Source organism: Syngnathus leptorhynchus, chromosome 14, assembly GCF_054491065.1.
Source record: "Syngnathus leptorhynchus isolate UIUO chromosome 14, UIUO_Slep, whole genome shotgun sequence".
Lineage (NCBI taxonomy): Eukaryota > Metazoa > Chordata > Actinopteri > Syngnathiformes > Syngnathidae > Syngnathus > Syngnathus leptorhynchus.
The window spans coordinates 5,337,418-5,351,178 of record NC_141208.1 but is presented as its reverse complement, the minus strand read 5'-3'; the positions used below and the strand labels follow the sequence as shown (position 1 = coordinate 5,351,178).

Here is a 13,761-nt window from a genome sequence, read left to right as displayed (position 1 = left end):
CTTTGGCTGCGCTCTGGAGCCGCCATGTGTACACTCGGAACTGCAGACAAAATAATTCATTGCATTAAAATTGATGCTTAGAAACCATCTGTGTAATAGCTGGATGTCTGCTCATTTTTTAATGGGGATAATTAATAACTCCTCCTGGGCAGCACGGTCAAATAGGGGTTTGCCTCATAACTGTGAGGTTTGGGATCCGAATCTCAGTTCTGATCTTCCCGTGTTGAGTTCTACCCCATGGAAGTGTATCTTAATTGCTGGAGGGAGCAAACATTTTTTTATTAGTGCCGCATAGGACCGCATGTTTTTTTTTTTTTGCCAGATTTATGACATTTTGTAGATGTGGAGCCAGACCTCGTGTCCCTTGATATCATTCTGCTCACTTCCTCTTGTGAAAATTAATTATCTGGGTTCATCTTCATGTAGTATTAGTGTCCTTTGGGACTTAAGAAAAAAGATAGACTCTGCAAAAGGCCATTTTCTGCAGATGTGGAAAGCCCCTTCAAGGAAGATTAACTTCTCTCCAGCACAAACGGAATATTTAAAGTCTCAAAAAAGAGAGACCACCAGGCTTCCAAGAGGCCCACTTTATATCACATTACTAAAATAGATTTAGTTTCACATGTAAGAGTGGAAAAAAATAAAAGTGTTCTCCGCCTCAATCACGGCCCCCACTATAGAAATATCCTCATTAAATATGATTTAGGCATGTTTTTATGGCGGGGTTTTTAGGTCGTTAATTTTTTCCAAACCAACAAAATGATCTTACAATATACATTTTATAACACAATAAGTCTTTTTTACGTTAAAGGTTGTAAATGTATAAGAAAAAAAGAATCGACACATTTTTATTTCATTTTCAGTGTGGCTCGAAAACATTTTGAGATTTGTAAAACAGTTCAAAATGAGGACGTTTTACGCCCTCTGGACTAATCATGATAAAAATCCAACACGGAGACTCTAAATTTCCTCACATATATTTATTCAACCGTCAAATAATACAACACTGATGTTGCCCATCTGACAGGTTGTGTTTGATGGCACACAAGGTGAAAGGGGAGGAAGAGAAATGCAGAGACTGAATGATGTTTATGTTGATGATCATTAAATGACAATTAAGTGGCGACACTCCAATCCTGACTGTAAATGCTCAGACATTGAAAGCACAGGATTTTTGCATAGCTTAACAGTCGCTGTTAAGATCAACTCAAAATCATTAAAAAAAAACAACAGGATTTTGGAACTAAACTACAGAGATAAATCAACTTTGGTGCAACTCGGCACACCTTGAAACCAAAATTCAAACGAGAACGTCGCCAATGTCGTCATGTCTTCTCACTTTCATGTTTTGGATTTTTAGGTGTCGTTTGTTTCGTGGGTGACGGCAAACTAACAAGCAGACGAGACAAAATCAAAAAGCTGGTAAAGGACACAGCCGCCCGCGCGTGTCAGTGTGGACGGCCTTCGTTGTGGTCGCTCGCTCCCTCAGCAGTCGCATCTTAAGGCTTGCTTGGAGTCCACGCAATTGCCCAAAACAACTCCAAAGGAACATTTTGGCATTCAACTATCAACGTGAGTAAAAAGAAGTATCCTACGTTCACACTTTTACAAATAACATTCCGGACCAAAGGAAAAACTTACAAAACAGGAAGTTGCTATGTTTAACGATGTAGTGTTTTTTTTGGGACATTTTGTGCAGTCTGCATGTAAAACAACTCTCTAGCGCCCTCAGTGGACCTGCACGGGCATTACTACTTGAACCAGCAAGTCCCACTCTGCCCTGATTTAGGTCAGCGCCAACGCAGACTGCGTGACTTCACGTGTGCAGTGACACATAAAAAAAAATGTACGTAAGCTTTCTTATGCACGCTCGAAGAAAACAACAACAAAATAATGTGTATTACATTTGAAAGATGAACAGTCACCATGACTTGCAATAATAGTGTCTGCTAAAATAAGAACTATCCGATGGCTTTATTTCTCTGGACGAGTTGGCTCAGTCACAACACAGAAGCACGCGCTTTTTGTCCACTTTCCACCAAGCAATGAAATTCGCTTGAGTCGAGCAGGACGTTTGCTGTATTTGTACTGCAATCCAATTTGTGTTACAGTGATGAAACAACCGATATATACAAGCCAACAAAATTGCCCGTTGTGAACTCCGCAAGCCTCTACCAACATAGAAGTAAACATAAATAATTGAAATGTTACATAAGATGAATCTCCCTCCATTGACTTCAATGAGATTACTTCCCACATTAGTCCACTGAACAGTGTCGACAATTATTTGCTTAAAGCCGAAGCTAAAATGTTTTTTTGCACAAAATGGACAGATGGATGGAAGTTCTATTTGCCCCTACTAGTCAAAACACTGCCTGTAAATGTACGCAGCATCGCCCCCTGCTGTCAACTAAAAGTGACATCACAGTGCCTGCGGACTCCCCACCTGTAGTCGAGATTTACAGCGGATGCTTTTTTTTTTTTTAATGTCATATCAGAATCAGATTTATTGACCAAGTTTGTCCATGCCAAACAAGGAATTCGACTATGTGCGATCGGGACATTTACAAGGCAGTCAAACTGCTGTGTATTGGATTTTTGACACCAATCTGAAGATTTTCTTTCTGTTTGTGCTAAAAATATAAGTGAGTATAAAATGGTCCCTGTCTGACTGTTATGATGTCACCCTTCTGGTCTAAATCTCTGGAAAGCCCAGGCTATCATTCTAGTCCTGCTGTGTCAAACTCAAGCGGCATCATGCTCGGTGGAAACGTGGTTGCTTTCATACTCCCATTTTGTAATAACGAAACTTATTTACACCACATCTGCACGTGCATGCAAAACAGTCAGGGTGCCGCCGACCGACCGATCGAACCGACCGAGTGGTCTTTGCCAGCAAAGACGTCGTGGTCGGAAACGGTTGAGAAATCGCTACAATTCCCACGTGTTTAAGAAGCATGCAACAACGCAAGAACAAAAGGTGACAAATGGGTCTTGTTTTCACGAGAGTCCCCGTGGGAGGGAATTTCAGGCCATATTCGGCACAACCGGTCTGACAGGATATTGCTTTTCCTGTGCAAGAAAAGGCGGGGATGCCCGCTACTGTTTACGATCACCGCCCTCCGTTTTTACAACACCAAAATAGACGTGCTAAAGTAAGGCCGCTCCCGTGACGAGAAGCATGTGCACGTTAAAAGCGAAATGTCACTACGCGGACGTTTTTTTTAGGGGGGGGGGGGTACATGGGTAGTGGGGCCGTGTGGAGAAAACGCGTTGTCCCGTTCACCTCACTGCTTGTCGGCCTTTACTCGTCAGCGGTTACTCTCGCTTATCGGCCGCCTTGGACTGCTCTCTCTGAATCATGCAGCGGCGCACGATGCTGTCGAAACTTCCCAGGTAGAAGAGGGCGATGGTACGGAACAGACCCATGGTGACGATCTGCAAAGCAAATACGGCGTAGCGTCAAAAATGAGGGCGGGCGGGCAGGCGACAACAGCCAGAAAGAACACGAGTAACCCTTCCGCTATATTCATTCGTGAACGATGACAAATTTCTGCCAATGTATGGCAATTTAAATGAATCCATGTACCTGCTGGAGACCCTCTGTGATGGAGGTGACTGGTGACATCCCACAGGTGAGGGCTGACAGCATGTAGCCGTCGGGACCCACAGAGCTGTTAAAGTTGCCCTGCTGTGGGAATCAAAGTTGATATCACTCCTGAGACTTAAATCCAAACATGACTTTATTGCCATTCACGTCGTTTGTGGCTTCCGAGTCTCTTCTTACCACGGCATCTCGGACAACAATCTTGGCCACTTGTTCTGGTTGACAAACTCCGGAGGTTTCCGAAATTAATCTGGTTTCCAGAGGCTAAAATCCGAGTTAGGAAAAAAAAAAAAAAAGAAGTGTTCAATGTAGGACGTGAAATATGTGTGCGCAAGGTTTACCTTTGTCTTGTTTTCTTCAAGCAGGCCTGGCGTGTCGGTGTCTGGTGGGAAGGCCAGCGTCACGTAGACGTTGTATGGCTTGATCTGAAGCACAACAATGTTCACTCAAGTGAGGTACACACCGAGCCGGACGTTTTTCAACATTTTCATGGTGTTCATTAAATGATGGCAACAAAAACAAAGAATCGAGTCTGGACCGTAGGGCAACCTAACCCGTTGTTACCTCCATCTGCAGCGACTCGGCCAAACCGCGCAGCGCAAACTTGGACGGCGAGTAAGCCGTGTAGCCAAATAGGCCGATCTGGCCCGCCTGGGAGGACACGAACATGATGCGGCCCATTCTTCTCTCCTTCATGGTGGTTATGACGGCACGCGTTGGATAAACGCTACCCAGGTAGTTGACTTCCATCAGCCTCTGTTGGAGAAGAGAACAAAGCTTGTTGACAAATGTAAACGGGGACAATTGAAAGCACCTTCGGCTTACCCACCTTGAAACAGTCGACCTCCACTTCCTCAAACTTTGCCGAAAAAGACGTTCCGGCGCAGTTCACGAGCATATCGACGGGCCCCAACTTTTCTTGAGCCTGCGTACAAAATCTCATTTCAATAGATCAGCAAAGGAATATAAGATCACAGCACAGTCAAGCATTACCTGTTTTATAACACTTTCCACCTGACTGTAATCACTGGAAACATCCACTGATATGCAAAGCACAACCTGCGCAAAGAGAAATTGCCATCATTTTATTACGCCCAGCAATCAAAATCGTGCATTTTATTTTTTTTTAAATATAGGTACATTTTTCAAACATTGTACCTGTTTGTCATTGATGGCAAATTTCTCCACCTCTTTCTTGGCTTGAATCAACTTGGCCTACAAGAATGCAAATATCCATTTTCAGAATGTACAAATTCACGTAACCTACTTTGAAAATAACAATAATATAAATGTGAAGGCAATGCGATTTTGAATGCCTGTTAACCTGTACCATCACTTTACATGTCATTGTTATGAAGCCATAGCGTGTCATGCAAAAAAATTGACTTACCTCATCTCGTGCAACCAACGTGATAAAAGCTCCATGTCTGTAGCATTCCATCGCTATACTTTTCCCAATACCACTGGAGCCTCCAGTCACCTAGAAATTGCAAGATGATCGATTCAATGTACGAACACGTGGACACGTAGCGTTGCGGAATGACGCGTGTTGCGTACTGTAATATTCGATGATATTGCTTGTAGCTGACGTGCAAACAATACAGCACAGTACTGTACTTCTCAAACTTGTGTCAAAACTGTCACAATCTGAAGGGCGCACGATGTGACAGCTAACTAGCCATGCTTCGGATACACTCGTGACAATGCTTATAGAGTAGCAATACAAGTGTTATAACGTCAGAAGCATATTCCAAAAGGTGATCGCAGTAGTAGGCGCATAACTTACCACGACGTGGGCCCCGTTCAGTTTGAGGGGTTTGGGGCTAATCAGCGGCGATATCATGTACAAAAGCAGGACGAAAGCGACAATGAAGGCGGCGACGACCAGCAGCATGATGAAAGGGAGGAGCAGCCACCAGGAATGAGCCAAAAGCCAACCCGTGATCGCTGAGCTCACGCTTTCTTCGGAGGACATGGGTGATGACTGGCAGTGGTTAGCTTGTTGCTGGTTAGCTGGCGAGCTTCTGGGGTCGACAACGCAGCGGCGGTGACAGATGGGGGCGGTGGCCCTCGCAGAGGGGAGGCAAAAGGCATGAATCGGAGGCTGAGTGATTGTCAAATATTCAGAGACGTTTAGCGGGCAGGTTTACTATCCCGCCCTGGACGTTGGTTCAGCGTAACAAAGCGGAGCGTGTTAACCAAAACAAATTGTCTACTGTCAACTGGCTTCCCCCCAGTTGTATGTGGTACATGTAGTTTTCAAGAGCAGCGGGCTTGTATTCCGACCACGCAGCAATGAAGGTTAATGGACTACAACTCCCACAATGCAACGTTCCACTTTGGCTTTGAGCGTCCCGAGCTGTTGCTGCACAAAGGCACCCACTTCGCACAAAACGTCAGCTACTGTTATTTACAGTACTCGTAACATTTGAAATAGATAAACTTTGACATTTAATGTATTTATATTTTATTTACATTTCAGAAATGAGAGAAAAAACGGGAGTACAACACGCAAATAATTGACCTCAGACTAATGTTGGTATAGAAAGCCAAATTCCCCATCAAATCGCAAAGAAAAATAGTTGTTTACATTCCATATAAGAGTGTACAGGAAATGTGCAAGTATTATACATGTCTTAGTTGTAGTAGTAGTGACGATGCACTATGATGGTAAACTAGCATTATGACAAATTGAGACAAATCCATAGAAAAATAAACAGCTTCTCTACAAGGCACAGTATGCAGTGTCACTTTTAATTAGAGATTTATCTATTGGCCGCAAAGTACAAGCAAGCATTTAGCTTCAGTTAGTTACTTCAAAATTTACTTTCTAATTTTATTCAGCTTTTTTTTTCAGCAGTTTTGTAACCAGCATCTGTTCCGATATATCTACTGGATATATATATTTTTTAAAAAGTCTAGTATGGTGTGATGAAAGAGTGACAAAAAGCAAAAGAGTCCTTGTTGTAAATAATGCTGGTCTGGCACCTTTGGTGATCCATTCAATGCATACAATTGTAAAAGTGGACAGACGATCCCAACCTAGGTTCTAAAGTAGCTCTCATCTAGTGTCTCACAAAGTCTATAATGCCTGCGCTATATACACACCACACTGACACTATGAACACATATAACACATAAAAAAAAAAAATCCAATGGCGTCTCATTTCCCCACAACCTATATATGGATACCACAACATACAGTATAATATAAAATGCTTGTTGCTTATTTATACAAAACAGAAAAGGGCTGTTTATTGGTTAATGACAATAAGTACGAGTGTGTGCAAAACCCGAGTCCAAAGAAGCAGCCTGGGTATGTTTGCACCTTTAGAAGTCCAACACCCTTTTAAATTTGTCAAGAAGCTTAAATTTATTGTAATGAGTGTCAAACGTAGTTTCTACAGCCTTTCTGTGGTTGTCAGACTGTCGAGAGTAAAACAGCATTTATCTTTCTCTGTTAAGATGAGACGGGAAGAAGAAGAAGAAAAAACAAAAAATCAAAACAAAAAAAACACAAAATAGATCATTTCAATTCATTTGCTTTGGTTTGGCCTTGTTCCCCAAGCAAATCGGACTAGCCTTCTTGTCCAAAGTCCTCTGTGAATTTTTTCAGTTTTTCCAGATCCTTGTCATTGACAGTTGGCTTAGTGTTGGTCAGAGACCTCAGCATGTCAGACTGCAAAGAGCAAATGAGTAGAGCATTATTTTAGCGTAGCAAACGAGTCAACTCAGTATTGTTTTGAGGATGCCTCACCATGCAAACTACAGGTTCCAGAAGCTTCTCTCCGGGGACGTCAATCCATGTCATTTCAATAGCGTTGGGATCGCCGGGCGAGCAGGGCGTCAAGAGGTCGTGATCAATTATTAGGGGGTCTGATCTCGATGGTCCATTCACCTTAGAAACCACAATCCATTCCAACACAATGTGATAGTAGTCAGGAGGAAACTGTGTCTAAAAATAAAAATACCCCAAACCTACCCTCTTAAAGTGGGTTGCTGCTTGGACCTTTCGGACGGGTTGCATGAGCGCGTCTCTCACGATGATACTGATATCCGCGCCTGAGTAACCGTCTGTTTTCTTGCCCAGGGTGACGAAGTCCGAGTCTGACAGACTGTTGGGGGTGGAGCCCAGGTTGAGCTTGAACATGAAGCCACGAGCGTGCTCTTCCGGCAGCGGAATGTAGATCCTCTTCTCAAATCTGACACGGTTGGATTGGGCAGAAGTGAGTAGACAATGGCGTGTGTGCGCACCAAGCAACCTGCACCCACTCGAGTCAGTACCTTCTTCTGATGGCAGAGTCGAGGGTCCACGGAATGTTTGTCGCCCCGAGCACCAGCACTCCGTCATTATCGTTTCCAACGCCTGTAATAAGAGTACAGTTTCATGTCATATGATAAAACGGCTGTTAAGGCCAACATTTTTTGTTCTATCAATCTATTCAGCATGAGATTTAATACCCAACTTCTTAGGGAAATCACTTGCTCTTAATTATTTATTTTTTTTGCATGATGCTAAGTGTAAAGAAAACAGTGGCACCTTGTGTAAGGCTTGTGAACTTTGCTTCTATTTATAGTGCAGTGGCAGCATTTTTTTGGCCCCACGTCACCTGGTTAACAAGTCATTGTTAACATTTTACTGAGTGATGGAAAGATAGGTAGGGTGGAAAGCCGTCAAAAGCCAAAAGAAGAGTTGGCTAGAAATTGAAATAGAAGCGGAATATTTGCTTTTTATTTAGCAGCTTCCTTTTTCATTCCTATTGTGCGGTCAAAACCTGGCCGGCGTCAAATAATGATAGAGATTAAAAGTTGGTACCTTGCATTTGTACCAGGAACTCTGTCTTGATACGTCGCGCCGCCTCGCTCTCGTTCTCGCTTCTGGAGCCGCAGAGGGAGTCGATCTCGTCAATGAAGATAATGGAAGGCTTGTTTTCCCTCGCGAGGGCAAACAGATTCTTGACTAACCTGGATGACAGATCACACGTTCATGATGTGATTATTGGCTGGTTTGCTCGTGTTTCATTCTGGTCTTGGGGTTTTGCTAAGAGCAGAACTTACTTTTCACTTTCTCCCAACCATTTTGAAACAAGATCAGAAGAAGAGACAGACAGGAAGGTGGAGTTGTTTGCCTCCGTGGCGACAGCTTTAGCAAGGTAGGACTTTCCTGTACCTGGAGGACCAAAGAGCAGGATCCCCCTCCAAGGTGTTCTCTTGCCTTTAAAAGGAAGCATTCGAAGGTAACTGCTGATGAAGGAACACAAGACCCATCTGGTCGGAACACTCGGTTGTATACGCTACCTGTAAAGAGGTGAGGGAATTTGATTGGGAGAATCACAGCCTCTTTCAGGGCCTCCTTGGCACCCTCTAAACCCGCAACGTCATCCCACTTGATGTTTGGCTTCTCCATAATAATTGCACCTGGAAAAAACGAACAAAAAAAAGACATCACTGACCGGCTTGCATAACACATATACCCTCTGGTCAGAACATTAGGGACAGCAACACAGTCTTAACGTGTAGCCTAAAAAAGTGACAGTGAAATTTAAGATACAGGAACCACCTAATTTAAACACATCCAATGTATTCATTAGAGTTCAACCCAATATTCCCTCAGGCGTAAACCAAATATTTTTTTGTTTACTAAAATTGGAACGATACTTAGTTCATTTGTGACATCACACAAGACAAAAAGCAAATCTTTTAAGATGTCGTAAGGATTAACTCGAATGATTTTGCAAATGGAACATTCTGCAACTTCTACTCTAGCTCTGAGAGCTAAGATTTATACACCAAAAAAAAAAAAAAAAGCTGTGCGTCACAACAACAACAACAACTCTAATACGCAAATAACAAACCTGAGAGTTGATTCTGCAGCTTCTTTTTCTCGGGATCATCACCGTCATCGCTGTCATTCCTGAGCACACAAACAAACAAAAGCAACGATCTTAAGTCTGCCCTGAATGGCTGCAAATATGACCTGCCCCACCCTCAGACGCATGCACGCACCCTTTGTCATTAGACTCTTTGACAGGTTTGGATGGCGCTTTCTCCTTTTTTTGGAGATACTCCTTCAACTTCTCTGCCCGGTCCAAATATTCAGCACATTTTGTGCGGATGCTCTGTTTAGCTTTGTCACCTTGAGCTTCATCTGGAACGACATATAGAAACACAGTGTGACTTTTCAAAGCTTTGCCATCTATGCAGGCTGAATTATCACTTACATTTAACCACGTGAAGGAAATACTGTACAGCAGCTTGGTACATTCGCAGAGCCTCCTCATAATTCTGAGCTTTATCCTCCTGAGCCGCCTTGCTGGCAAGATCGATGGCTTTCTATGTGCAAAAACACACCCAGAGAACCATGAGAACATTTTCCTCCCTTGAAAATGGCAATCAAATCATGATGTGCTATTGTTTTTCTCCCCAAACTGCTTGGAAAACATCCAGGGCCGAAATAGCAAATGTTACAATTTTTTAGTGGATACAATGACAAACAGACTTCATGATTGTGGCGTCAAATGTTGTCGTCAGTGTTTGTATACTGTGTCTCACAGGTTTTTTGCTAGAATAAAAATCGCAATGTAGCTTTGAGTTACTTTCTTTGTATTTTGCATAAATCAGGATGCCGATAATCATGCTCCCACAGGTCAGTCTTGGAACTTAGACATAACATTGTTATGCACAGACATTTTTTTTCTCGTTGTGTGTTTGGGGTTTGGTCAGACTTTTGAAATATCATTTAATATGTCAAAAAGTTTTCATAATACGCCCACGGGGATGTGCGAGGTTCGCGATAATTTTGCTTATTTTCTTCCCCATACACTAGTGCTAAATTGTTCGGTTTTATAAGCCGACCGACGTTATGAACTGGAAAGCAAACAGTAGTTCCGTATGACGACATCAAGGTAGGAGTGCCAACACCTGACGACGGTGGCTACTTCCTTTTGGCTTCTGTTTTTTTTCTTTGCAAGACGAATCCAAAGCTAGCTTTAAAATTTCTTCGCAATACCAAAGCCGTCTTTCAACATAACAGCCAGTTTGTGATATAATTACAAAAACGTTCTGATCTAATGTAAGATGGAGTCACCGCATAGGCCAAAAACAACATGCTAGTATCGTTAGCCGAGCTGTCACCGAAAGCTCACGGTAGTGACATCCTGTCGGACACACGATTAAAATCATGTTTGAGGACTCCTTTATTTTGGCGTAAAGAGATCATCGCTGATACTTTTAGCTGTCCGGGGGCGATTTTGATCGGAGAATATCAAAGTTAGCAAGGGCTAAAGGAGCTAAAATTGCTACTTAGCAGCCAACATTTTGTTTTTTCCTTTCTTTTGACAATCGTTCAAACACTAAAAGTTTGTTCCTGATATCAACAACCTAGGGAAAACAATAAATTTAATCAATGTTACCGATGATTTTTTTTTAATTACATATTTTTCGGCAGCGTCTGTTTTGAGCCTTCACTTACCTGTAAATTATTGTTGGTAGCCATGAGGGCTGATCACTTGTCCGATAGCCTAAACGATTGCGAGATCTTCGAAAGAGTTTACCTTTAAAACCTAGTTGATAAGTTAACTCGTCAACATGTAATTCTAGGAGCTGTTCGGCTTGTTTTCGTCCCCCACTTGGTACGGGGAAGCAACTTCCGCATTGAAAAGCGTCGACTTGCGCACGGGGAATGCGATGACGTCACGACGCAGTCGACGCTCTGCCCACGTCACTTTTTTTATTAAATTTTTTTAACTACGCACCAAAACTTAGATACCGTATATGAGCTTTTTGTTAGTTTTCAAATTTATAGCAATATCAGAGTATCTTTTATTTCAAGGTCTTTACATACAGATGTGTTGAATAATTTAGGACAGAGTTCTTTTTATTTTAAGCCATCCACTTTTCAAGTGAGCAAAAATATTTGCACAGACACTTCAAGTGTATAATATTTGAGTGGAATAGCACTTCGTGGGTGACCTCAAACAAAAGATACTCTGTTCCAAGTTATTTAACATATCTAGTTGTACGTAACATGAATTTAAAGCTGGAATTCTAATCTTCTGTGTGACTAATCTTTTTGATCAGAAACCTTGTCTTCAGTAGGCAAAAACAAAGGAATTGACCCTGAAGGGAACCCTACAATATTGACATTTAAACTCTGAATCCATGTAAAAAAATGAAATCCATACAGTTTGTATACACTCGTTAAGCGGTCATCGATTTACGACTTTGCTCCTTCAAATGATAACAGCATGTATAATGCGGTTGTGCCCTCTGTGTTGCGCGACAACAAAGTATTCTTGTACCTCTGTGCAAACGAGTTCAATGTGTATCTTTTTGTAACTTCAACCTCACGTCAAAATGGTTATATAGTACCCATATGTACCGTGTGTAGTTTTTTTTGCATTTTTGTACACGAAACACAATTGTGTAGCAACCTCTTTATAGTTGAGGAACTCCTGTAGCTCTTCCGCTCTGTCCAGGTACTCCTTACATTTGTCTCTTATTTTCTGATTGCCAACTTTACCTTGGGGCTCACCTGATGAAAAGAAAGACATCAGATTTAATGCCATTCTTTTGTTCAACAAGTACAGTGATGGCTATTCTTGTCCGGACTCTGAAGAACCTACATACAATGTGCGACCTGCCTCGGTGACTCACGATTTAAAATGTGGAGAAAGTACTTGACGGCCTGTTCGTAGGAGCGAACGGCCTCTTCATAGTTGCCCGCTTGGTCCTCTTGAGACGCCTTCTGCGCCACTGCTATCGCTTTCTGAAAATATAGAAATATAAGGTTGTTTAAATATTTCCGTAGGCATGGCATTTTTTTATTACAAATGTCCTTTATATTGTGCATCACATCCAGATGGCAATAACTGCAAATAAAGCTGAAATGTTAATAATGTGACGTGTTCATCTTTTGCTGTCCAACTAAAATGTCATCAGTCGACAGCAAAACTAAAGTGGGCACGCTGTTCCAAAACATTTGGACAGGAGTGCAGATGTGTTCTTATCACAAAATATAAATAACAAGATTAATCTCAACACTGTTCAAGGTAAAGGAGGATAATGCGATGAACTGTATTCAACACACATCATTATCCATTTACTGTCTGTATTCATTTGATACGCATAGATTATTTCCTGCTTTTTATTTATCAACTTTTATGGAACTCAATGCTAAAGTTCGCTATTAGTTTGAGTAGGGCAAAAAATACGTTTTAATTATGAATTGCATGACCTTAGCTCACTGTTATTGCAATAAGCGGGGCAGAGACGTTATGATAAATGCAACAATATAAAATAATGTGGAAAAACTGGACTCGTCGACCTTTAACTACAGTCCACAAAGTATAATAACGAGAGCACTCCTTCCACAAGTTTCTCCGCTGCAAAAATGACTGCTAGAAGCGTTCATAATCAAAACACAAGTTTTTTCAGGGCGACACAGAATATTAGGACTTGACATGTTGATTAAATGAGTTTGTCATTTATGTTAAATACGGAAATAACAGGAGACAGTTCGTTCATCCTACCTGCAGAGTGGTGGGCTCCATGTCGGAGTCTAATGGGACCCAAAAGTAAGAAATTCAAAACCGGGATTTCAATCGTCCACGAATGTCAACACACCGGTCGAAGTTCCTGGTTGGCGAGTGTGACACAGACGTACCACCACGCTCAACAATGCCGTCCAGTGGGTGAGTCACAAGTTTGTTGTTGACGTAAAAGTTCCAAACTGCTGCGCCTTTTCCTCACCTATCTTAAAAAAAAAACATTCAAGCATAAATGTTATTATTATACACGCAGTTCTTGGGAAAAATAAAACAACACTCGTTCTGAAGTGAAACTCAGTAGGGTCGCTCTTGTTTGACTTCGACATCTGAAACTTGAGGCTTTTGTTACGCCCCTAAAAAAAGAGAAAAGTTATACACTATAGTGACCACTAGAGGAAGCCAGAGTTCTCTTTTTCGACACTGCTGTTATACACTATAGTGACCACTAGAGGACGGTAGAGTTCTCTTTTTCGACACTGCTGATGACGCCTCGACTACGTTACCGAAAGCCGAATTTCGGTTTTTTAAATCCCTCAATAATTCCAATTATTTAAACGTAGAGTTGAAAACACACAAGCACGCAGACACCTATTTTATATGATTGTT

The 13,761-nt window shown here is 41.9% G+C and overlaps 3 protein-coding genes across 7 annotated transcripts in view; 1 reads left to right on the top strand and 2 right to left on the bottom strand.

Annotated features, from left to right (window-relative positions):
• Positions 1 to 971: 971 nt before the first annotated feature.
• On the bottom strand, positions 972 to 5,796 carry kdsr (3-ketodihydrosphingosine reductase). Its single transcript, XM_085930746.1, has 10 exons — positions 5,394 to 5,796; positions 4,998 to 5,087; positions 4,766 to 4,822; positions 4,601 to 4,666; positions 4,437 to 4,532; positions 4,172 to 4,363; positions 3,949 to 4,032; positions 3,788 to 3,871; positions 3,590 to 3,691; positions 972 to 3,438 (listed from the first exon to the last, which is right to left on the bottom strand). The coding sequence occupies exons 1-10, from the start codon at positions 5,580 to 5,582 to the stop codon at positions 3,319 to 3,321; spliced, it is 1,080 nt and encodes a 359-aa protein (XP_085786872.1). The 5' UTR covers positions 5,583 to 5,796; the 3' UTR covers positions 972 to 3,318.
• A 261-nt stretch (positions 5,797 to 6,057) lies between these two features.
• Positions 6,058 to 13,466, bottom strand: vps4b (vacuolar protein sorting 4 homolog B). Of its 2 annotated transcripts, XM_085929233.1 has the most exons (13): positions 13,138 to 13,466; positions 12,263 to 12,374; positions 12,040 to 12,140; positions 9,829 to 9,940; positions 9,614 to 9,755; positions 9,463 to 9,521; positions 8,906 to 9,025; positions 8,666 to 8,822; positions 8,424 to 8,572; positions 7,892 to 7,973; positions 7,590 to 7,809; positions 7,365 to 7,505; positions 6,058 to 7,286 (listed from the first exon to the last, which is right to left on the bottom strand). In XM_085929233.1, the coding sequence occupies exons 1-13, from the start codon at positions 13,156 to 13,158 to the stop codon at positions 7,185 to 7,187; spliced, it is 1,518 nt and encodes a 505-aa protein (XP_085785359.1). In that variant the 5' UTR covers positions 13,159 to 13,466; the 3' UTR covers positions 6,058 to 7,184. The 2 variants fall into 2 exon arrangements, with proteins under 2 accessions (XP_085785359.1, XP_085785360.1); XM_085929234.1 differs by lacking the exons at positions 12,040 to 12,140; positions 12,263 to 12,374; positions 13,138 to 13,466 and adding an exon at positions 11,079 to 11,301.
• Positions 13,151 to 13,761, top strand: part of LOC147046180 (laminin subunit alpha-3-like) — a 32,729-nt gene continuing 32,118 nt past the window's right edge. For all 4 annotated transcript variants that reach the window (XM_085929228.1, XM_085929230.1, XM_085929231.1 and 1 more), the window contains exon 1: positions 13,151 to 13,299. In XM_085929228.1, coding sequence (XP_085785354.1) covers positions 13,220 to 13,299 — 80 coding nt within the window. In that variant the 5' untranslated portion in view covers positions 13,151 to 13,219. The remainder of the gene's footprint in view (positions 13,300 to 13,761) is intronic.